Raw genomic sequence first — 23408 nt, forward strand, 5'->3', positions numbered from 1 at the left:
CTTGGACTGTGCAACAGGAGTCTTATTCCCATCTCTGCTCTGAGTGACGGAGAAGTTAACGAGCAGATTTGGTCACTGGGGTACCCCTAGTTTTCTAACTAATCCGCAGTTTCTTTCTCTGACCCCCAGAAAATTTGAGAACCTGTCTAATGAAAACGAACTCTTTGGGATAACCAACCTGGTGGAGCATCCAGCGCAGATGAGCCCTCCAGGTAAGCAGGGCTGCACACCTGTCCTCACCTGTGTGGAGCTGGAGGTGTGATACTCACAGTGGAAACATTGTAAAGCACAGAGAGGTCTGGTAAAGCATAGGGAAGCATTGTAAAGCACAGAGAGGTCTGGTAAAGCATAGGGAAGCATTGTAAAGCACAGAGAGGTCTGGTAAAGCATAGGGAAGCATTGTAAAGCACAGAGAGGTCTGGTAAAGCATAGGGAAGCATTGTAAAGCACAGAGAGGTCTGGTAAAGCATAGGGAAGCATTGTAAAGCACAGAGAGGTCTGGTAAAGCATAGGGAAGCATTGTAAAGCACAGAGAGGTCTGGTAAAGCATAGGGAAACATTGTAAAGCACAGAGTTGTGGTAAAGCATAGGGAAGCATTGTAAAGCACAGAGAGGTCTGGTAAAGCATAGGGAAGCATTGTAAAGCACAGAGAGGTCTGGTAAAGCATAGGGAAGCATTGTAAAGCACAGAGAGGTCTGGTAAAGCATAGGGAAACATTGTAAAGCACAGAGTTGTGGTAAAGCATAGGGAAGCATTGTAAAGCACAGAGAGGTCTGGTAAAGCATAGGGAAGCATTGTAAAGCACAGAGAGGTCTGGTAAAGCAAATTGATAAACATGACAGACCAGGGTAAGCTACGGTAAATGCACAGTAGATCCATGTGGGGGGGGGGAATGCAGAAATGCTGACCTTCTCTAAGCACCCCCCCCCCCCCCCCCCCCCCCCGCAGTGAACTCGGACGCGCCGGTGACGCTGGGCGTCTTCCTCACCAAGAAGGAGCAGAAGAAGCTGAGGAGGCAGACGAGGCGCGAGGGGCAGAAGGAGCTGCAGGAGAAAGTGAGGCTGGGACTGATGCCCCCCCCGGAGCCCAAAGGTACCTCCCACCCCATCCACAAAGACTGTCCGTCTGCACCCCGCACCCCCCGCCCCCCCCCCCCCCCCATCCAGAAAGACTGCACCCTATACACCACGCCCCCCCCCTTCAGAGATATATATTAGCAACCCCAGTCGATCTATAAATCTGTTTCCATCGTTAGTGTCAGTACTGCGCGTGCGTGTGTGTGTGCGTGTGTGTGTGTGTGTGTGTGTGTGCGTGTGCGAGTATAGATTGATTACATTCTACAGGGCAGCAGTGTGGAGTAGCGGTCAGGGGCTCTGGACTCTTGACCGGAGGGTTGTTGGTTCAATCCCAGGTGGGGGACGCCGCTGCTGTACCCTTGAGCAAGGTACTTTACCTAGATTGCTCCAGTAAAAACCCAACTGTATAAATGGGGAATTGTATGTAAAAATAATGTGATATCTTGTAACAATTGTAAGTCACCCCTGGATAAGGGCGTCTGCTAAGAAATAAATAATAATAATAATACATTGAGATAGATAGATAGATAGATAGATCGATAGCAACACCTCATTTTGTAAATGTGTCTGAGACTCATCAAACACTTACCAGTGCAAAAGAGCCGTCCTTTAAAACAAGCTCTGAATACTGAACCGGTCCCCTCTATTGCGTATTGAAACAGTGTGTAGGGCAGACAGGCGGGTTCAACGCAATCCCACCATCGCGTCCTTCTCTTGTGAATTGACTTTGACCCCCGTCCCGTCCCGCAGTGCGGATCTCCAATCTGATGCGAGTGCTGGGAACAGAGGCTGTCCAGGACCCCACTAAAGTGGAGGCGCACGTCCGAGCACAGATGGCAAAGAGGCAGAAGTGAGTGCTCTAGCGTGTGTGTGTTTATTTAGTGTTTCATTTATTTGTGAAGTGTAAGAATAATGGCAATCCAGCATAGGATGATTGAAGGATGTTTATAGCTGATTTTATAGAGAAGACAGCTACAGTATATGATAGAGAGATAGAGAGATAGAGAGATAGATTAGGGGTGGGAATCAGACTCCCGCTGCACAGCAGTGTGATCCAGTCCTGGTTTCACTAGGAGTTTAATAATCAGACACACCTGAGCTTGTTAGCTAGACACACTGGGGCTGATCAAGCTGGTAGCAGTGAAACCTGGACTGGATCACACTGCTGTGCAACAGGAGTCTGATTCCCATCCCTGGTTTTAAGTATTCGAAACTGACAAACTCATGTTCTTCCCAGCTCTAAGGTGTAATACTTTGTATTTATTTTTTCGTCGCACTCCCCGCCCCTCAGAGCTCACGAAGAGGCGAATGCAGCTCGCAAACTGACGACAGAACAACGGAAAGAGAAGAAAGCGAAGAAACTGAAGGAGGACCTGAGCCACGGGGTGCACATAGCAGTGTACAGGTGAGCAGCCTGACCGACTGGAGCAGCAGCTCCCTCTGCTTCAGAGAGGACCTGAGCCACGGGGTGCACATAGCAGTGTACAGGTGAGCAGCCTGACCGACTGGAGCAGCAGCTCCCTCTGCTTCAGAGAGGACCTGAGCCACGGGGTGCACATAGCAGTGTACAGGTGAGCAGCCTGACCGACTGGAGCAGCAGCTCCCTCTGCTTCAGAGAGGACCTGAGCCACGGGGTGCACATAGCAGTGTACAGGTGAGCAGCCTGACCGACTGGAGCAGCAGCTCCCTCTGCTTCACAGAGGACCTGAGCCACGGGGTGCACATAGCAGTGTACAGGTGAGCAGCCTGACCGACTGGAGCAGCAGCTCCCTCTGCTTCAGAGAGGCCAGTGAACCCTGCTGAGCAATGTTCCCTGTTAACATATTGAATCACACACCCTGTATATAGAATGAACTCCCTCAGCTTCATAGAGTCCAATGAAAGCTGCTGAATAATGTTCCCTTGTTAACATATTGAATTCCACACCCTCTATATAGAATGAACTCCCTCAGCTTCATAGAGTCCAATGAAAGCTGCTGAATAATGTTCCCTTGTTAACATATTGAATTCCACCCCCTCTATATAGAATGAACTCCCTCAGCTTCATAGAGTCCAATGAAAGCTGCTGAATAATGTTCCCTTGTTAACATATTGAATTCCATACCCAGCACTTTGTATAGTTTTCCATATATACTTAACGAAAAATCAGCCCCAGTGTGTCTAGGCAACAAGCGCAGGTGTGTCTGATTATTAAACTCCCAGTGAAACCAGGACTGGATCACACTGCTGTGCAGCGGGAGTCTGATTCCCATCCCTGATCTGTCTAAATATCTAAATATTTTGCAGAATCAGAAACTTAAGCGATCCTGCTAAGAAGTTTAAGGTGGAAGCCAATGCTGGGCAGCTGTACCTGACTGGCACCGTGGTTCTGCGCAGGGATGTGAACGTCGTCGTGGTCGAGGGAGGTAAGAAACTCGTCCTTCTGTACCAGGCTAGCAAACACAGGGGGACAAACTCACACCGCTGAACCCCAGGACTGGAGCAGCAGCAGCAGCAGCAGGGCTAGTGTGAGTTTCTAACCCTGCTCAAACTCCTGGCTCCTGATCATTTCAGTATTAATAATAATAATACTAGACTTCATTGAGGGGAGCTCTGAACCACAGGAATGGGTGAAGCAGCAGCAGGGCTAGTGTGAGTTTGTAACCCTGCTCAAACTCCTGGCTCCTGATCATTTCAATATTAATAATAATAATACTAGACTTCATTGAGGGGAGCTCTGAACCCCAGGACTGGGTGCAGCAGCAGCAGCAGCAGCAGCAGGGCTAGTGTGAGTTTGTAACCCTGCTCAAACTCCTGGCTCCTGATCATTTCAATATTAATAATAATAATAATAATAATAATAATACTAGACTTCATTGAGGGGAGCTCTGAACCCCAGGACTGGCTGCAGGGCTGGTGTGTGAGTTTCTAACCCTGAGACTCAAGGTAACAGGTAACTCTCCCTGCAGCGGGACGTACCTGCATTTTGGTGAGCATGCCCGGGCTCTCCGTGGGGGGCGCTGGCAGGACCTCGGGCTCTGAACCCCAGGACTGGGTGCAGCAGCAGCAGCAGGGCGAGTGTGAGTCTCTCACCCTGCTCTAATGTCACAGTAAGAGGGTGTGTACTGAATGCCTCTCCCTTGCCTGTGTGTTTGTCTTCCTCGAGGTCCCAAAGCACAGAAGAAGTTTAAGCGGTTGATGCTTCACAGGATTAAATGGGACGAACAGAGAAACTCCAAGCGTGGCGGTAAGAATTCTGAATTCTCTCTCGACTTCATCTGTCCCTTTACTGTACGCACACGCACAGTTCTACCAGGGATGGGAATCAGACTCCCATTGCACAGCAGTGTCACCCAGTCCAGGTTTTACTGCTACCAGCTTGATCAGCCCCAGTGTGTCTAGCTAACAAGCTCAGGTGTGTCTGATTATTAAACTCACAGTGAAACCAGGACTGGATCACACTGCTGTGCAGCAGGAGTCTGATTCCCGTCCCTGGTTATACAGTGCAAACGACCTTCCTAACTTCTAAACTTAGACCCGAACCCTTTACCTTCTCCTGACTCTGAAGCTTGGAGGTCCAGCGGTTAGAGAAAAGGGGTCTTGATACCAGGAGGTTCAAATCCCGGCTCATCCACTGACTCCCTGTGTGTGTGTGTGTGTGTGTGCGTGACCCTGAGCAAGTCACTTCACCTCCTTGTGCTCCGTCCTTCGGATGAGATGTAAAACAAACGAGGTCCTATTGGAAGTGACTCTGCAGCAGCAGCAGCAGCAGTTGTTGATGATGCATAGTTCACCCCCCCTAGTCTCTAAGTCGCTTCCTTACTAATAATAATAGTAACTCTGCCATTTCTGTGACAGACCCTGATGGTTCGGACGATGAAGCTGCCAAGAAGACTAACAAGTGCTGCCTTGTGTGGGAGGTAAGCTCCCCCCCCCTCCCCCCCCTCCCCCCCGCTCCCCCCCGCTCCTGATCCCTGATTTTATAGAATCCTCTCTCTGCTGCGCACAGGGGAGTGAGTCTGCAAAACCATCGCCAGCGATACCGGCGCTGCGAGAAACCAGAGTTCAATTAGTTCACAGGAGAGGGTCACCGTCATTCCAGCTTGTATTAAACACCAGCTGGGTTAGCCACAGTGCGTGCGTGCGTGCGTGCCTGCGTGTGTGTGTGTGTGTGTGTGTGTAAGTAACAAGCTCAGGTGTGTCTTATTATTAAACTCCTACTGAAACCAGGAATCTCTCCAGCCCTGCACAGAAATCAGGAGCTGAGAGTCAGGGCGAGGGTCTCTGGTGTGGATCGGGGGGCTGATTCACCGTTCAGAGTGAATTAAGAAACAGCTGCTTGGGTTTGTGATGATTTCATGCTGCTTTTCTGAGACTCTGTGGAGATCAGCGATCCACACAAACCCAAGCAGCTGTTTCTTCCTTCACTCTGAACGGTGAATCAGCCCCCCGATCCACACCAGAGACCCTCGCCCTGATTTCTGTGGAGAGCTCGGTTTGAAATGCGTCTTCACCGCTTCCTGTTTTGTTATTAAGTTTTGACTTTGTATTCCAGGGCACCGCGAAGGACAGAAGCTTCGGGGATATCAAATTCAAACAGTGCCCGACTGAGAACATGGCCCGGGAACATTTCAAAAAGCACGGCACTGAACACTACTGGGACCTGGCGCTGAGCGAGTCGGTCCTGGAGTCCACAGAGGACTGAGGAGGGAGCAGGGCAGACAGACAGAGGCTCGGACAGCTCGGGAAACCAGGACAGGAAAAATAAACACAACCCAAAAACTCTGCAAATGGAAAAGTGTTCACATCGTGTTTGGTTTTTTTTTTTTTTTTTCCCTCATAAAGTTCTAGGTTCTTCGGTTCACTCGCTGCAGGATGTTCATGTTCCCGGTCATGAGAATTTATTTTTTTTATTATTTTTTATTTTAACTACCCGTTTGAGATATTAGTAAAAATGCACGATCCAGAGCAATTAAAAAAAAAAAAAAAAACTATCTTCATTTAAAGGAATCTTCTTGTTTTTGGTTTTAATATCGTTATCTGACAACAAAACAAAATCTGTTCTTTACATGTATTATTTTTTTTTAAAGAAACGCACACACACTTTAAAACATGATTTTAAACTGGTCCAGGTAGATGTATTATATTCAAGATGCTGTGTAAAAGGAATATCACTGCCACAGATCACTAAAGCAATGCAACAATAAAACAGAAACCTTTTCAATGAGAAATATGTCCAAAATTATTATTATTTTGCCATTTTCAGTATTTTGTGCATTGAAAGGGTTAAATAACTCTGCCCCGGGAGTGTGGGGGTGGATGAGGGGGAGGGGGAGAGGAGAGAGAGTATTCTGCAGTTCTTTTGCACGCACGCCTGCATTCACTCACACCTGCTCTGCCCCTTGGAGTCTGGAGAACACGCGTGAGGTTTGTGACGCGTCTTACTTTCATTCATTTCAAGGAAATTTTAATTGATTTCAACAGCGACCTCTTCGATTGAAGTGACTTCGCTTCCACTGTTGTGAGAAGCTCGTTTTAACACCACGCTGCTGCTAATTGATAATCCTGATCAATGACGAGGTGTTTGGAATTCATTAAAAGCGAATGGTATTTGAAAACCAGGCATTTGACCCCGAGACAGTACACAATATATATATATATTTATTATTATTATTTATTTCTTAGCTGACGCCCTTATCCAGGGCGACTTACAATTGTTACAAGATATCACATTATTTTTACATACAATTCCCCATTTATACAGTTTGGTTTTTACTGGAGCAATCTAGGTAAAGTACCTTGCTCAAGGGTACAGCAGCAGTGTCCCCCACCTGGGATTGAACCCACGACACTCCGGTCAAGAGTCCAGAGCCCTAACCACTACTCCACACTGCTGCCCATATATATATATATATAAACATAACTTGTATTTGCTCAAAGCCCCGAGCCCCTCAGTATTTAAAGACCCTGATGTTCACTTTGCCACAACACTATAATTTCCATAGTTACAGGTAAATTAGTCCCTATTACCCGTAAAACAAATTTAAACAAAATAAGCACAAATTAAAACACACCACAAAAATAAGTAGCTAGCGGATTAAGGATAAGGGGCTATAAAAAAAAGTTGAATTTTGCCTAAAATTGCCGAGCAATACTGAAATATTTACTAGGTGAAATTGTTTCACTGGCTTTTAATGAAACGTTTACAGAAATTAAAACTGAAACGAAATAGTTCATATTTAATTTTCGGACGCTATTTGTTGGTAAAATGTCTCTGTCGAGGCTTCTTCGTTTCAGCCCGAGTCAAGGAACCACCGCGGCGTTATAACTGGGTCGATCTTTGATGAAAGTCCAAACGCGTTTTTAAATGATACGTTCACAAGGCGCGCAACCAACACAGCAGGGAGTTTGTCCGAACCGAGACACCGTAGAGCGAGGGAGCGACCATTTCAACACAGGAGGGGGAGGCCATCTCGAAAACGAAATTATTGTTTATCGAAGAAACACATAAAAGCGATTTGTTTCCTAATACGAGAACTTAAAAAACACGTTTTAAAGCGCAAGCGTTATTATCAAAAGTTAAAAACAAAAACAAAAACAATTCTGGCGCCTCTTTCATGGTGTGGCCGAGCGGGGGCCTCGCTGACGCATGCGCACTGAGCGCGCTCGGATGAAGATGGCGGACGGGCGGTTTTGTCGTCGGACGTGAAATTCAAAAACAACAAAAAAACGAATTAAAAAAAAAAGAAAATGTAAAGTTAACACCTTCAAAAACAATTAAACAAACAAGAAAAAAAGGGGGTGGGTGAGGAACGACGCGACGGAGGGAACCGGCCGGTCAGAAACTTAAAAGATAATTAAAATCTCTCTTTATTTTTCGCTTTTTTTTTTGTTTTTCAAAACACACAAACTGGTTTTGTTGTTACTGCGATTGGTTCTGGTTTTAACTCTGCACAGTCATCCAGCACACAATTAAAACACACACACACGCATATTAAAACTGCCGTTTAAATGTAGCTCGGATTAATTAGCCAGAGAGCAGCGATCACAATACAGAATATATCTTATGAAATGCGCTTGATATTAAAGAGTTGCACACGCAACAGGATTTAAAAACGTCGTTGCATTTCAAACGCTTCACTGCCGTAGCTAGCAGAGCGTATGTTAGTTATTATTATTATTATTATTATTATTATTATTATTATTATTATTTAAATAAAATAGAAACTAGCTAACAGGTGAATTCCAGAACCTTCCAATCTTATAATACAACCAGCGGTCTTGTGCTGTACAGTTTTTCATAGAGCTAAAAAAAAACAGATTAACTCAATTCTAATAAATAAAGTGGTGATCTCCGTGTTTAAAATTTATTAACGGTTGCAAAAACGTTGCTTTTTTTTAAATAAAAAAGTTACATCTAAAAAAAACGCTATCTCCATTGATAGAATCGGATTAAAGAAACAATATTATATTTATTTATATATAAAAAAAAAAAATTCAAAAACTCCTCCGTTGATCGATATTATTAAGTTATTGCAGTACGCGCCGCGCGTCCCCGGAACACCCCGCGAGCGCGCCGCGCGTCCCCGCCACACCCCGCGAGCGCGCCGCCGTGCCCGCCCAGCGCGACACACGGCAAAGATGGCGGCGGGAGGCAGCAGCAGCAGCAGCAGCGCCAGCGGCGGCGGCCGCCGAGTCTCCTCAGCGGGGGGACTCGAGTCGTCCGTGGACCGCAAATTTCAAGCGGTCTCCAACACCATGGAGTCCATCCAGGGGCTTTCCAGCTGGTGTATCGAGAATAAGAAGCACAGCGCCGTCGTCGTTCGCCACTGGATCCGGTCCCTGAAGAGAGGTGAGCGGCGGCGGTGGTTGTTGTTGTTTTGTGTTTGTGTTTGTGTGTTTTATTTTTAAAGAAACGCTCTCTTATATAAACTGCTCCGTCTCTCCCTGGCTGGTTGGTGTTGTCGGCGTCGCTGGCAGCACGGTGGTCGTGTCGTGTGGTTTTTAATTTATGTATTATTTTATTTATTTACCTCAGCGAGGCCCTCCTCCTCCTCCTCCTCCTAGTATTACAGACACGGTCCGGTTTCTGAGCTCTGCGGCGTGTGTGTGTCTTTTTATTTGATTTATTAATCGTTTTGAATACTAGCGTGGTCGATTGCCGGTTGTAAGCTTTTATTTATTTATTTTATTATTTTATATTTTAAGTAGTTGTGATTGTTGTGATCTCCGAGGCTGGTGGTTTCGTGGTTGAGTGACGGTGTTGCGTGGAGACTCGGGAGAGAGTGTGTGGCATTCTGCGTGTTGGTTTTTTTGGGTGACCCTGAGTGCTTGCTCTTGACCGGAGGGTCGTGGGTTCAATCCCAGGTGGGGGGACACTGCTGCTGTACCCTTGAGCAAGGTACTTTACCTAGATTGCTCCAGTAAAAACCCAACTGTATAAATGGGGAATTGTATGTAAAAAATAATGTGATATCTTGTAAGTCGCCCTGGATAAAGGCGTCTGCTAAGAAATAAATAATATAATTATGCGGTTGCCAGACTGATTTGTAGTTTCAGTTAATTTTTATTTAATCGATGCTTGCTTTTAATCGCGGTTTTTGGATAATTTCGGAGTTTTTCACTGTGAGTTTAATAATCACACACACCTGAGCTTGTTAGCTAGACACACTGGGGGCTGATCAAGCTGACAGCAGTAAAACCTGGACTGGATCACACTGCTGTGCAATAGGAGCCTGATTTCCATCTCTGAAGCTTCATCATTTTATAGTATTTGGATGCTTTGTAAGCCCCTGTAATTGAACACAGCGTGTAGAGGACAACACATGCTGAATGAAGTCTGCTTTGTCATTGACAGTGTGTGGGGTTTAGAGTTAACATTGGTTTGGAACTACAGACCCCCACAACTATCATTTCCTGGTCGTTACAATGCTTCCCTATGCTTTACCAGACCTCTCTGTGCTTTACAATGCTTCCCTATGCTTTACCAGACCTCTCTGTGCTTTACAATGCTTCCCTATGCTTTACCAGACCTCTCTGTGCTTTACAATGCTTCCCTATGCTTTACCAGACCTCTCTGTGCTTTACAATGCTTCCCTATGCTTTACCACACCTCTCTGTGCTTTACAATGCTTCCCTATGCTTTACCAGACCTCTCTGTGCTTTACAATGCTTCCCTATGCTTTACCAGACCTCTCTGCGCTTTACAATGCTTCCCTATGCTTTACCAGACCTCTCTGTGCTTTACAATGCTTCTCTATGCTTTACCAGACCTCTCTGTGCTTTACAATGCTTCCCTATGCTTTACCAGACCTCTCTGCGCTTTACAATGCTTCCCTATGCTTTACCAGACCTCTCTGCGCTTTACAATGCTTCCCTATGCTTTACCAGACCTCTCTGTGCTTTACAATGCTTCCCTATGCTTTACCAGATCTCTCTGTGCTTTACAATGCTTCCCTATGCTTTACCAGACGTCTCTGTGCTTTACAATGCTTCCCTATGCTTTACCAGACCTCTCTGTGCTTTACAATGCTTCCCTATGCTTTACCAGACCTCTCTGTGCTGTGTTACACTTTGCTGTGCTTTTTCTGTGGGGGACTTTTTATAAGAGTATGAATCAACATTTGCTGTTTTGTTACAGTAGTAAAATCCTGTGAACTGATCTGATCTTGAGGGATCACAGATTTTGATAGGGGTTTAATTAGCAGTAGTAACTGCGGCTAATTGAAAGTGGGAAGTGAAATGAATAAATAATTTTTAAGCAAAGAAAATATTTGGAATGAACATTAAGTGGTTTGTTATGAGAAGCTGCAGGTTTTCTGTCCTGCTTTGGAAATGTTAGTTTTCAGGGATGGGAGTGAGACTCCCGTTGCACAGCGGTGTGATCCAGTCCTGGTTTCACTGTGAGTTTAATAATCAGACACACCTGAGCTTGTTAGCTAGACACACTGGGGCTGATCAAGCTGGTAGCAGTGAAACCTGGACTGGGTGATGCTGCTGTGCAATAGGCGTCTGATTCCCATCCCTGGTTTTTCTGTACTGTTGTGTTTTCACTGTGTGTTTTGTTATTGTGTTTATAACTCCAGTGTGTTTTGATGCGGGCTGTGCAACGGGACCCTCATTTCCCTCCCTATAGATAGACAGATAGTCGTTGGTTGAAGGAGGTTTCTGGCTGATTTTAGAGAAGACAGCTACAGTAATTTGATGGTGACGGTGGGATATTAAATATTAGGTGAATCACACCCATAACACCTGTTTTGCTCCAGAAATGCCTGCGCGCTGTTGTAATATACAAAGCATGTGTCAGTGGGATTTGATATTCCTCCCAAAAATGTTTGTTCGGACATATTTATGGCTTTACAGTATTTAGATAAATAGATCAGGGATGGGAATCAGACTCCTATTGCTCAGCAGCTTCACCCAGTCCAGGTTTTACTAGGAGCTTGAGCAGCCCCAGTGTGTGTAGGTAACAAGCTCAGAGAGGCTTTACCTCCTTGTGCTCCGTCCTTCGGATGAGACGTAAAACAAACGAGCTCCTATTGGAAGCGACTCTGAAGCAGCAGCAGTTGGTGATGCAGAGTTCACCCCCCTGGTCTCTGTAAGTCTCTTTGGATAAGCATCTGCTGAATGACTCATTAATAATAGTAGTGGCTGTGTGATTTAGTGAAGTTCAATGGTGTAGTACTGTGAGGGATGTAAGAAAGCAGCTAAACATTGAGTGGAGTGATGTCACGATTCATGTGAGATTCCTAATCCCCCTGTACAGTAATTATTATGATGATGATGATGATTATTATTTATGATTATTATTATTATTATTTATTATTATTTATGATTATGATGTTGGTTTAAATAACAGTGAAGGTGTTTAAAAGTTACCTGCTTTTTTAAATCTTGAGTTTATATATAAAATGTAAGGATGGAAAATCAGACTCCCGCTGCACAGCGGTGTGATCCAGTCCTGGCTTTACTGTGAGTTTAATAATCAGACACACCTGAGCTTGTTACCTAGACACACTGGGGCTGATCAAGCTCCCCTCAATGAAGTCTATTATGTGTTTCTCTGCAGGTGTGGAAACAGTAATTGGTCATTTATCAAACGTTTTTTATCCAGAGCGACTTACAGACTAGGGGGGTGAACTCTGCATCATCAACAGCTGCTGCTGCTGCTGCTGCAGAGTCACTTCCAATAGGAGCTCGTTTGTTTTACGTCTCATCCGAAGGACGGAGCACAAGGAGGTGAAGTGACTTGCTCAGGGTCACGCACACGCACACACAGGGAGTCAGTGGCTGAGCTGGGATTTGATCCTCCTGGTATCGAGCCCCTGTTCTTTAACCGCTGGAGCAGCGAGCCTGCGGTGTGAAGGCGTGGGTTTGTGTCCGCTTGTATCACGATGATGATTCTTCAGCACAGTACTCCGTGTATCGCAGCCTGGGGCTCTTTGAAAGCTGATCTGTAATGTGTCATTATTTTGTGTTTTTTTACATAGAAAAGCTAATCCGATTTGTGGTGCAGCTCACACAATGTTACGTCGCAGTATCTGTGTGTGCGTGTGTAACAGCGAATCCAGCCGTGCTGAATTGCCAGGACTCTTGTTGAGGAGGTTCCTGAGAGCAGGCTCCGAATCTGGCTGTGTGGATGTGTTTATTTCTTCCATTTAAAAGCTCACAGTTCTGATCAGACTTGCACAATGTTATTATTGAGAATCAAAACCTGGGGTTCTGTGAAGGCTGGCTGTCCTGTCGCACTTTATTACAATTGTTTTACGTATATTATCCAGTTGTGATGAATCTTGGTGTTAGAATCTGTGTGTGTGTGTGTGTGTGTGTGTGTCTCGCTTGCATACCTCGTTGATAATGACGTTGTTTTTTTTGTGAAGTTCTTGGTGCAGCTCAAGTTATCCTACTTGATTAATGATTTCTGGGTTGCGATAGTCTGTGCTTTCCAGCGATGGGAATCAGACTCCCATTGCACAGCAGTGTGATCCAGTCCAGGTTTTACTGCTACCAGCTTGATCAGCCCCCAGTGTGTCTAGCTAACAAGCTCAGGTGTGTCTGATTATTAAACTCCCAGTGAAACCAGGACTGGATCACACTGCTGTGCAGTGGGAGTCTGATTCCCATCCCTGTAGATTAGTCATTGGTTGAAGGAGGCGCTTAGCTGATTTTATAGAGAAGACAGCTACAGTGTATCTGTGGTGATTGTGGGATATTTAGACAGACTGATAGGTAGATCAGGGATTGGAATATGACTCCCGTTGCACAGCAGTGTCACCCAGTCCAGGTTTTACTGCTACCAGCTTGATCAGCCCCCAGTGTGTCTAGCTAACAAGCTCAGGTGTGTCTGATTATTAAACTCCAGGAATGGATCAAAAGTCTTATTTCCATCCCTGTTCAATGGAAATGGATGGACTCATTCTCTTCCCCTGCTTTATTATTATTATTATTATTATTATTATTATTATTATTATTATTATTATTTAGTATCAGATGCTTTTTCCAAAGCAGCTTACAGAGACTAGGGGGGGTGAACTCTGCATCATCAACAACTGCTACTGCTGCTGCTGCAGAGTCACTTCCAATAGGAGCTCGTTTGTTTCAGTTCTGCCCCCCTCACCTGCCTGCTCTCTTTCAGCCGACTCTGCCCAGCGTCTCAATCTCTTCTACGTGGCCAACGATGTGATCCAGAACTGCAAGCGCAAGAACGCCATGGTGTACCGGAGTGCCTTCGCTGAGGTGCTGCCCGGCGCCGCCCTGCTGGTCAAGTAGGTGTCACACCCGACCCTGCAGCAACAGAACCGCCCATCAGGGATTCAGAGTGCAGAGGGGAATGCTGTAATAGTGCACAGTGCAAGGTGCAAGGATAGTGCATCAGCTGAGGATCCAGTAACGTGGTGCTGAGGTCAGGCGAGTCCAGTGCAGAGCAGGAGGGGAGGAGCAGGAGATCTACAAGCGCAGTCTGTAACACACACGCGCACGCACACACACACGCACACACACACACACACGCACGAGAGTCAGGAGTTTGAGCCCAGGACTGGGTTGTAAATTGTGTTAAATGTTGCCCAGGTTTATCTCTATAGAGTTTGTATTATTTGCTTGTTTTCTTATCCTGTGCGTTTTTGTTTTGTTCCCACGTCAGGGATGCCGCGGTGCGGAAAGCCGTGGAGCGGATTTTTACAATCTGGGAGGAGCGGAACGTTTATCCCGAGGAGCTCATCGCCGAACTGAAAACGGGACTCGTCAAGAAAGAAGCTCCCGGTAAGGGACGGGGGTCACTGGCATCGGGACGAATCCCGAATTCCCATCGGGGGATTTCTTCCATGGGATTGACTTGACAGCGCATGGCCGCAAGTTCTGCATCGCATAGACATTTAGGATTGAGGCATCATTTAAAATATATATATATATATATATATATATATATATATATATATATATATATATATATATATATATATATATATATTAAGAATCTAAAATTATATATTTTATTATTTATTTTTTTTGTTATATTTTTTAACACCATGTAATCAAAATGACTACCAAATGATATCGCTGAAAAAAAATCTACTGGAAAGAATCCATAATAGTAGTCCAGTATTTCATGTTAGATTTCCAGACTCCCTTCTCTGTAGCTCTCGTGTTTGTTTTAAATGCTGATTTGTTTGTGCTTCTCTCTTCAGTGCCTGTCAACCCCAAAGCAGCCCTCAAGTCCAAGATTGTTGCAGAATTCACGGTGAGCTTAATCAAGAAAAAAGAATTCAGAGTCAAACCGTCTGCTTGCTTTAAATGCTGTGTAGAGACACCCCCCGCCCCGCGACACACACCCCGAGACACCCCCCCCGCCCCCCTCCTCCACACACTCAGACACACACACCCCAACACACACACACATACACACCCCGAGACACCCCCCCGCCCCCCTCCTCCACACACTCAGACTCACACACCCAGAGACACCCCCCCCGCCCCCCTCCTCCACACACTCAGAGACACACACCCCAAGACACACACACACACACTCGGAGACACATACACCCCCACACACACCCCCAGAGACACTCACCCCCCCCCACACACCCCCCGAGACACACACATACACCCCCCGAGACACACACCTTGCTTTTATTTCATGAATAGCTCTTGTAGTCCTTGCTAGGGGTGGGACGATAGACTAATGCATGGTTAGAAATATTCAATAATAATAATAATAATAATAATAATAGAGTTCATTGAGGGGAGCTCTGAACCCCAGGACTCGGTGCAGCAGCAGCAGCAGCAGGGCTAGTGTGAGTATCTCACCCTGATAGGGTTCATGTTGATAATGTTCTCAGTCTCTCTCTCTGCTCTCAGCCCCAGACCTTCATCGATCAGCTGGCCGCCTACAAGCGCTCGGTGGACGAAGTGGACATCAAGGAGAAGCAGCTGGCCACCATGAGGGTGGACGTGTGCAGCACAGAGACCCTCAAACGACTGAAAGGTGAGCTCCTTCTGTAAACGACACTGTATTTAAATATGAAGCTTGCATTGTAACCCTGTGCTGCCCTGTGACACCCGTGTGAGTCGCCTGGGATAAAGACGTCTGCCAAATAAGTAAAATAAATTAATAATAATAATAATAATTCAAATTGAATGGTGTTGGATTCGGTTTTGATTCCCTAAGTGTTCCCTAATCTTTTAAAGTTTAATGGGGAGCCAGTCTGGTATCGGGGTGCGCTGGTGTGTGCAATCTGTGTCTAGAGAATGCATTTGGGATAAATACATAGTTCAGATGACAGTGTTGTAAACTGTGAATTATAGTTGTGGCGTTTTGATTTCTGTTTTCTTATCTTTTGCTTGTCTTTCTCTCTGTCTGCCTGTGTGTCTCTCTGTCTGTGTGTGTCTCTCTCATATCTGTCTCTGTCTCTCGTCTCTGTCTCTCTCTCTCTCTCTCTCTCCTCTCTCTCTCTCTGTCCCCTCCTCCGTCTCTCGTCTGTGTGTCCAGACAAGGCGGGAGGGAAGAGGTTCTCGAAGGATTTCGAGGACGGCAGTGCGAAGCTCGAGGAGTTTGTGTCGTTCCTGGAGACTCGGGTGCGCAGCGGGCCCCCCCTGATCGAGGCCCTGGAGAACGCAGACGTCTTCTACGAAGCGCAGTACAAGGAGGTCAAGATCGTCGCGAACGTGAGTGCGGAGCGCAGTGCAGACTCCTGTTGCACAGCAGTGTCACCCAGTCCAGGTTTTACTGCTACCAGCTTGATCAGCCCCCAGTGTGTCTAGCTAACAAGCTCAGGTGTGTCTGATTATTAAACTCACAGTGAAACCAGGACTGGATCACACTGCTGTGCAACAGGGAGGAGGGAGATGGGGGCGGGCTTCCATCTCTGCTGCTTATCTAAACACCCCCCCCCCCCCCCTCCTCCCGACTCTGCAGGCGTACAAGACCTTTGCAAACCGCGTGGGTAATCTGAAGAAGAAGCTGGACCTGCTGAAAAGCAGCCTGCCGGACCCGGAGGAGTCTCCCGTCCCCTCCCCCAGCATGGACGCACCCTCCCCCACGGGCTCCGAGTCCCCCTTCCACGACATGGAGGAGGAGGGGGCGGGGACGACGGGGGACGTGGACGGGGTGGAGATGGACGAGCCCTTCGGGGGGGTGACCCCCCGCTCCTCCAGTCCGGAGCCCACCGAGGACAACAGAGATGTGGAGGACATGGAGCTGTCTGACGACGAGGGGCCCGCACACCAGCACATCATAGGTAGGGCTCGGGCTTGTATTTGGGTTAGTAAATTGGAATCAAGTCATTATTTTTGCCAGTAAAGGATAAGTTAGTGTAATATTTTTAATTCATAAGTCTGTATTGTATTGCTAGTAATAAAGGATTTTATATTTATAAATTAGTGTTAATTAGTAATCAGTATTGCTATCGATACTTATGATTAAATTATTATACATGTAGTATTATTATTATTATTATTATTATTATTATTATTATTATTATTATTATTATATCTGTATTACTGTTAATAATAATATTAATACATTATTATAAAGGTGCTGGTATTATATTTAAGAATATCAGTGTTACGTTGCTGTTAATACATTATGTAGTAATTATAAAGGTAGTGTTGTTTTTATTAATGTATCAGTATTGCTATTCATACTTTTTGATTAAGTTATTATAAATACAGTGTTTGTTGTAAATGTCAGTCTTGTGTTTTAGTAATACGTTATTAGAAATGTTGTGTGTTATCAGTATTGTGTTTTAATGCTTTGTTATAATGGCATTGCTATATACAAAATGTTCAAGGTATTCCGATTCGGGTTGATACTGGTTTTGTGTGTGTTGATTCTGGTTGATATCGGTGTGTGTTGATTCTGGTTGATATCGGTGTGTGTTGATTCTGGTTGATATCGGTGTGTGTTGATTCTGGTTGATATCGGTGTGTGTTGATTCTAGTTGATTATTGTGTATTGATTGGATGCAGTGGACGAGCGCAGGGAGGAGAGGCGTGACTCCGCAGTGCAGTCCGGCTCCTCTCCGACTCGCCCTCTCACCGGCACCCCCGCCAGGCAGACCCCCCTCCCGGGGATCCCGCTCCCCAGCCTCGCCAACGTGGACCTGGGCAAGATCAGCTCCATTCTCAGCAGCCTCACCTCCGTCATGAAGAGCACAGGTCAGTCAGGGGGGGGGCCCGGGGAAACCGTGCAGTACGGTGGGGGGGGGGAGCTTAATAGTAATAATAATAATAACAAGACTCCTATTCCACAGCAGCGTCACCCAGTCCAGGTTTTACTGCTACCAGCTTGATCAGCCCCAGTGTGTCTAGCTAACAAGCTCAGGTGTGTCTGATTATTAAACTCCTAGTGAAACCAGGACTGGATCACACTGCTGTGCAACGGGAGTCTGATTCCCATCCCTGTTGAAGGTTTTTAGCTGATTTTATACAGGAGACAGCTGCAGTATCTTGGTGGTAGTGTGGGATGTATTTAAAAATACTTTATAAATGCATTTCATTGTGTTGATTTGTTGATTGGTTGTGTGTTCTGAATAGAGGGGTGGCCTTACTATATAAACATTACTTTAGATTGCAGTAAATTACTAAAGTCATGACTATAAAAAGCTAAAGTATAACTGTATTGATTGATTGATTGATTGATTGATTGATTGATTGATTTGCTGTGTTTTTTTTCTGTTTTGTGTTTCTGCAGGAGCAAGCCCCGTCTCCAGACCCTCTCCCGGCACCCCCACCACCCCCACCTCCCTCCCCGGGGGCCCCAAGACCCCCGTGCACGGCCCCTCTGCCCCTGCCAACGCCAACCCCCTGGCCAGCATCCTGTCCAAAGTGGACGTCACTGCCGAAGGCATCCTCAGCGCCCTGTCCAAAACCCCAGGGCAGCCTGGGCCCAGCCTGCAAGGTACACTGCAGCTTTGAGAGGGGCAACGGCGCCCCCCACTGCTCTCACACTCGCACTGCAGCTTTGAGAGGGGCAACAGCGCCCCCCACTGCTCTCACACTCGCACTGCAGCTTTGAGAGGGGCAACGGCGCCCCCCACTGCTCTCACACTCGCACTGCAGCTTTGAGAGGGGCAACAGTGCCCCCCACTGCTCTCACACTCGCACTGCAGCTTTGAGAGGGGCAACGGCGCCCCCCACTGCTCTCACACTCGCACTGCAGCTTTGAGAGGGGCAACAGTGCCCTCCACTGCTCTCACACTCGCACTGCAGCTTTGAGAGGGGCAACAGCGCCCCCCACTGCTCTCACACTCGCACTGCAGCTTTGAGAGGGGCAACGGTGCCCTCCACTGCTCTCACACTCGCACTGCAGCTTTGAGAGGGGCAACGGCGCCCCCCACTGCTCTCACACTCGCACTGCAGCTTGCAGGGCATTCATTCTGTGAGCCTTATTATTAATAATAGTAATAATACTAAGACTCCCATTGAAGAGCATTCGTTGCAGGGATAGGAATGAGACTCCTGTTGCACAGCAGTGTCACCCAGTCCAGGTTTCACTGCTACCAGCTTGATCAGCCCCCAGTGTGTCTAGCTAACAAGCTCAGGTGTGTCTTATTATTAAACTCCTAGTGAAACCAGGACTGGATCACACTCTTGTCAGATTAGCTGTCAGTCGATCCCTACACCTTTTTTTTTTTTTCGAATGTATTTTTCTAACATTTGTTTTCTCTGCAGGCCTTTCCTCTCTGCTTCAGGGCGTCGCTGTCGGAAATTCTCAACCCGCCCCTCACACAACCAAGGACAGACCCCCCTCCACGACTACCCCCTCCTCCTCCTCCTCGTCATCATCTCTGACTCCTTCTCAGCTCCCCGCCCCTTCCAGGAGCCAGCCCGGCCACTCCTTCAGCTCCCCTGCCCACGAAGTCTCCTCCAGCTCAGCCACCAAGAGCCAGGCAGCCCCCAGCAGCAGCAGCAGCAGCAGCAGCTCCAGAAACAAGCAGCCCAGCTCCAGCTCTGCACACCGGGGTAACAAACCTGGAAAGGACGGGCCCCCAGCACGGCAGCAACAGCAGGAGCCCTCGACCTCCTCCCCTTCCCCCTCCAGCCTGGAGCTCAAAATCCACAGGTTCCTCCAGGGGAACCCCGGATTCAGCGCCCTGAACCTCAATATCCCCATTCTGGGAGGAGGAGGGGGGGGTAGTGCAGGTGGAGAGGCTTCTGAAGCCAACGCCAGCGGCCCGGAATTCCTGCCGAGCCAACTCTCTGAGAATGTGGAGGGCACTCCGGTGAGGGACGAGAGAGGGGGGACCCCCACGCAGGACGAAATGATGGACAAGCCTTCCTCCTCCTCTGTCTCCTCTTCCTCCTCCTCCTCTCTGGGAGTAGTGGACCCCATGTCCCTCCTGTCCAAAATCCTGAGCCCTGGTCCCTCCTCGACCCCCAGCGCACCGTCCCCCCTCCTGGGGCGGGACGGTTACACCCCGAACCCCAAACTGCTGTCAAACTCGACCAGCAGCGGTCAGAATAAAACCGTTAATAAAAACGATGACGGTAAGCTAACCAAGAGCAAAGTGGCTGCCATTGGCGTGGCCACCACCAGCGCCTCTAATGCAGCCTCTATATCTTCAACTACTCCCTACAGCCAAGGGGTGAGGCTGGATCTCTCCCCCACTGCCTACAGGGCTCAGGCAGGCAGCTGGGGGGGGCAGCAGCCCTCCTCGTCCTCCCTGGGAGGCCTAGTCGACGCCCCTCCTGAGAATTTCTACCCCGATAATGAGGAGGGGGAGGAAGAGGGGGGATACGAATACGGCTGTGCGGAGAAAAGGCCCCCCAAGGTTATCACGAAGGGGGGGGCAGGAGGAGGAGGGGGGGGGAAGCATCAGAGGCGTCCGTCCAGTGAAGGCGGGACAAGAGAGTACAAGAATAAGAAACCTTCCACTCCGTCGTCGTCTGGGAATCGACAGCAGAAAGACGGCGCCGGCTATAACAACAGCAACAACAACAACGGCAGTTTCAACAGCCGCCCCAGCCCCTCCCCCTCTGGGCACGGTTACGGGTACGGGAGTGGGGGTTCAGAGGGCGCCCCCTCACCTTCCCCGAAAGCCAGCGAAGTTTTTTTCCCTCCCACCAGCGACCCTGCCGGAGCCAACCACAGCAAGCACTTCGGAGGGCTGGCGGATTCCTCCCCCCATTCCGGCCGACACTTGGTTTCTTCCCAGAGCGGTGGCGGTGCTGGAACGGGTCAGCCCAACTCCTTCGGCAGGGGGGGGCTGGGGAACAGAGGTGGCGGAGGCGAGAATCCCCAGCTGAGCTCCCCTACGTCTTCGAGCTTGGAATTCAAAAAGATCAATAATAATAATACTACTAATAATCCAAATTCAAGTTCCAGCTCGCGAAAGTCTTCCGATAGCGAATTCGGAGGCCATCCGAGAGAGAGGGATTTCCCCGCCAAGGGTCCGGAGCAGGACGAGGAACACTACAGGATCGAGACCCGCGTCTCCTCCTCCGACCCGCTCCCCGACAGCACTGTGGGAAAGGGGGCCCCCATCGAGACTTTGGGGTACAACAACTGCAGGATGTCCGGCGAGAGGATCCAGACGGTGGAGTCCATCAGGGTGATCGGGAAGGGGACCCTGCCTGCCGGAGAAGGGGGCGCCTGGTACGAAAGCGGGGAACCCTACATGGAACCCCCTTCCGATCTCTCGGGGGTACCCCCTCTCCCGCCCTCCCCCTCCTCCTCTTCCTCTTCTGCTCCTCCTCCTCCTCCTCTAATGGCCGGGCTGCCCCATCAGCAGCAGCAGCCCCCTCCCCACCCCGGTTTTGGGAACCAGTTCGAGGATTGCCTCCCCCTGCAGCACTTCCAGGACACCCCCGGCGGACCCTTCTTTGGGAACTCGCACACCCTTCTCCCTCCCATCCCCCTCCTGCCGCCCCCCCCACCGGGCACCCCCAGAGATTTCGGGATGCCCCCCAACCCTCCTATGATGCTGCTCCTGGACCCCTCAATGCCCCCCCAGCCCGTCCCCAACAACCAGTTCCCCCCTCCCCCTCAGGACGGGGCCCCCACCCCTCTCCTCCCCCCCCTTCCCCAGCTTCTCAAACCTCCTCCTCTAATGGGGGACCATCCGCCCCGCCCTGGCACGGTCAAAGAGTATTTCGGGGGGCTCCCCAGCCTCCTGCCTTCCCCCACGGAGCAGCACCCCCCCAACCTGGGGAGGGTGAGGGAGAGCCTGGGGGGCCACGGTCACCTCCTGCCCTCCGGGCCTCCGCCCGGCTCTCCCAGGGAGCAGTGCGGGGGGCTGCAGCAAGGGGGCGCCCCACAGCAACGACACCGCCTGCCGCCCCCCCTCCAGCAGCAGCACCGGATGGACGGCGGGATGGTGCCTCTGCTCCCCCCCCGGCCGAAACCATTTCAACAGCAGCGGCACCCTCACCCTCTGCAAACGGGACCTTATTTCCGCAACCCGCGCCCCGATTTCAGGCCCCGGGAACCCCACTTCCATCCGAGGGAGCCGTTCCGAGGAGCCAAGAGGCCCAGGCCGTCTTTCATGGGGGTGGGAGGTGGGGGGGGGCCCTTTTACGCCCCCAAACGCCCTTTCCTTCCCCCTCGCTATTAAAATAAAAAATATAACAGATCACATCACAGAATAAAATGATCTTGCATCCACACCTTCCAGTTTGCCAGCTCCCCCCCCACCCCCCCGAAAAAATAAATGAGCCAAATTCTTGTAACTGAGAACGGAGCGAAGCCCGAAGCAGCCTGTCTCTGCCTGCCTGCCTGCCTGCCTGTCTGTCTGGTCACTGTTCCAGCATTGTGCTCTGCCTCCAACACATCCAAATCAAACACAGCTGTTACATGAAGTGTGCTTCAGTGCTCACAGGGAAGACAAGAGGGAGATGAGAGAGAATTACTAAGATGAAAAAAAAAAAAGGTGGTTATTATTTTTTTGTTTTGTTTTTGTTTTCCCCCTTTTGTTATTTTCTATAATGAGAAAAAAAAAAAACACCATTGCATGGTTTGGAAACCAAAAGTACGACTGAATTGTGATCAGAGTACCGCATGTACTGTTACCATGTTTGAGTAACAGAGAAACCGTTCTAGATTGGAAACTTCAGGTGTAAAGTAGGAAAAAAAGGGTTTTTATAGTGGTGGATGTGTTTGGAAGTTATAAAGCAAACTTCAGGAATTCAACGGACAGATGCGTCGACTAAAAACCTTTTTATTTCCCCCCCCCCCCCCCCCACACCCCCTCGTCTTTGAGAATCCAGTTTCGTGTTTCTAAACATAGAGCTGCTTGGCTGGTTTTTTGTTTTTTCTAAAAATTGTTTAGGGGTTAAAAAGGTTTGCAATTATCTTGATCCTGTCCCGTAACTACCTTGCAAATGCAGCTCTCCCTTGAAAAAAAATAATAATTCTGTAAAAAAAAAAAAAAAAAAGTTGTTGGCTCATCCTTGTTCTGTGTGAAAGATGATCATTTTAGTGTATGTTTAGTTTTTTTTTTTTGTTCAAAAATGAAAATTATATATTAAACAAACAAAGAAAAGTTGTAAAAACAGAAATCTTTTTTTTCATGTCAACTGAAGAAAATGACAAAAACAAAAAAAACATGTCCCCCCCCCTCCCCCCCACCTAAATCCTCCCTTTTTTATTTTTATTATGAATCCATTTGACTCTCTAGTCAAGGAAGACCACGGGGAACGCCTAGAGTAGAGTCCTCTTGATGAGCTGCTGTTTGGATGATCTGTACGCTCTCTGGAGAATGTGTGAAAACTGTTAGTCTGTGAACTACAGCGGCTGTGTTTTGCAGTGAGAATAATTGTGTTGCCAAACCCCCAGCCCCCCAAAAAAGCAAAATATATATAGATATATATGTTAAAAAAAAATTAAACGCTTAAAAATCTTGTTTGAAATTGCTGTA

At 48.0% G+C, this 23408-nt stretch overlaps 2 protein-coding genes across 2 annotated transcripts in view; both read left to right on the forward strand.

The window, feature by feature from the left end:
- LOC117395112 (U4/U6 small nuclear ribonucleoprotein Prp3) overlaps nucleotides 1-6149 on the forward strand; it is a 13675-nt gene extending 7526 nt beyond the window's left edge. The window contains exons 9-16 of the mRNA XM_059006077.1: nucleotides 130-212; nucleotides 950-1093; nucleotides 1828-1927; nucleotides 2369-2482; nucleotides 3364-3482; nucleotides 4223-4303; nucleotides 4915-4976; nucleotides 5612-6149. Coding sequence (XP_058862060.1) covers nucleotides 130-212; nucleotides 950-1093; nucleotides 1828-1927; nucleotides 2369-2482; nucleotides 3364-3482; nucleotides 4223-4303; nucleotides 4915-4976; nucleotides 5612-5761 — 853 coding nt within the window. The 3' untranslated portion in view covers nucleotides 5762-6149. The remainder of the gene's footprint in view (nucleotides 1-129; nucleotides 213-949; nucleotides 1094-1827; nucleotides 1928-2368; nucleotides 2483-3363; nucleotides 3483-4222; nucleotides 4304-4914; nucleotides 4977-5611) is intronic.
- A 1422-nt stretch (nucleotides 6150-7571) lies between these two features.
- On the forward strand, nucleotides 7572-23033 carry LOC117395467 (regulation of nuclear pre-mRNA domain-containing protein 2). Its single transcript, XM_059005909.1, has 10 exons — nucleotides 7572-8908; nucleotides 13691-13820; nucleotides 14198-14316; nucleotides 14742-14794; nucleotides 15412-15538; nucleotides 16043-16218; nucleotides 16469-16790; nucleotides 17521-17709; nucleotides 18245-18451; nucleotides 19225-23033. The coding sequence occupies exons 1-10, from the start codon at nucleotides 8698-8700 to the stop codon at nucleotides 22104-22106; spliced, it is 4416 nt and encodes a 1471-aa protein (XP_058861892.1). The 5' UTR covers nucleotides 7572-8697; the 3' UTR covers nucleotides 22107-23033.
- Nucleotides 23034-23408: the final 375 nt, after the last annotated feature.

The sequence above is a fragment of the Acipenser ruthenus genome, chromosome 32 (assembly GCF_902713425.1).
Source record: "Acipenser ruthenus chromosome 32, fAciRut3.2 maternal haplotype, whole genome shotgun sequence".
In the NCBI taxonomy this organism is placed as follows: Eukaryota; Metazoa; Chordata; class Actinopteri; order Acipenseriformes; family Acipenseridae; genus Acipenser; species Acipenser ruthenus.

Bases quoted from the DNA above. Each gene is read 5' to 3' on its own strand.
- LOC117395467 (XM_059005909.1), top strand. From the start codon at position 8,698: ATGGCGGCGGGAGGCAGCAGCAGCAGCAGCAGCGCCAGCGGCGGCGGC. The intron at 13,821-14,197 runs GTAGGTGTCACA...TTCCCACGTCAG, and splicing joins GGCGCCGCCCTGCTGGTCAA to GGATGCCGCGGTGCGGAAAG. The intron at 17,710-18,244 runs GTCAGTCAGGGG...GTGTTTCTGCAG, and splicing joins CTCCGTCATGAAGAGCACAG to GAGCAAGCCCCGTCTCCAGA.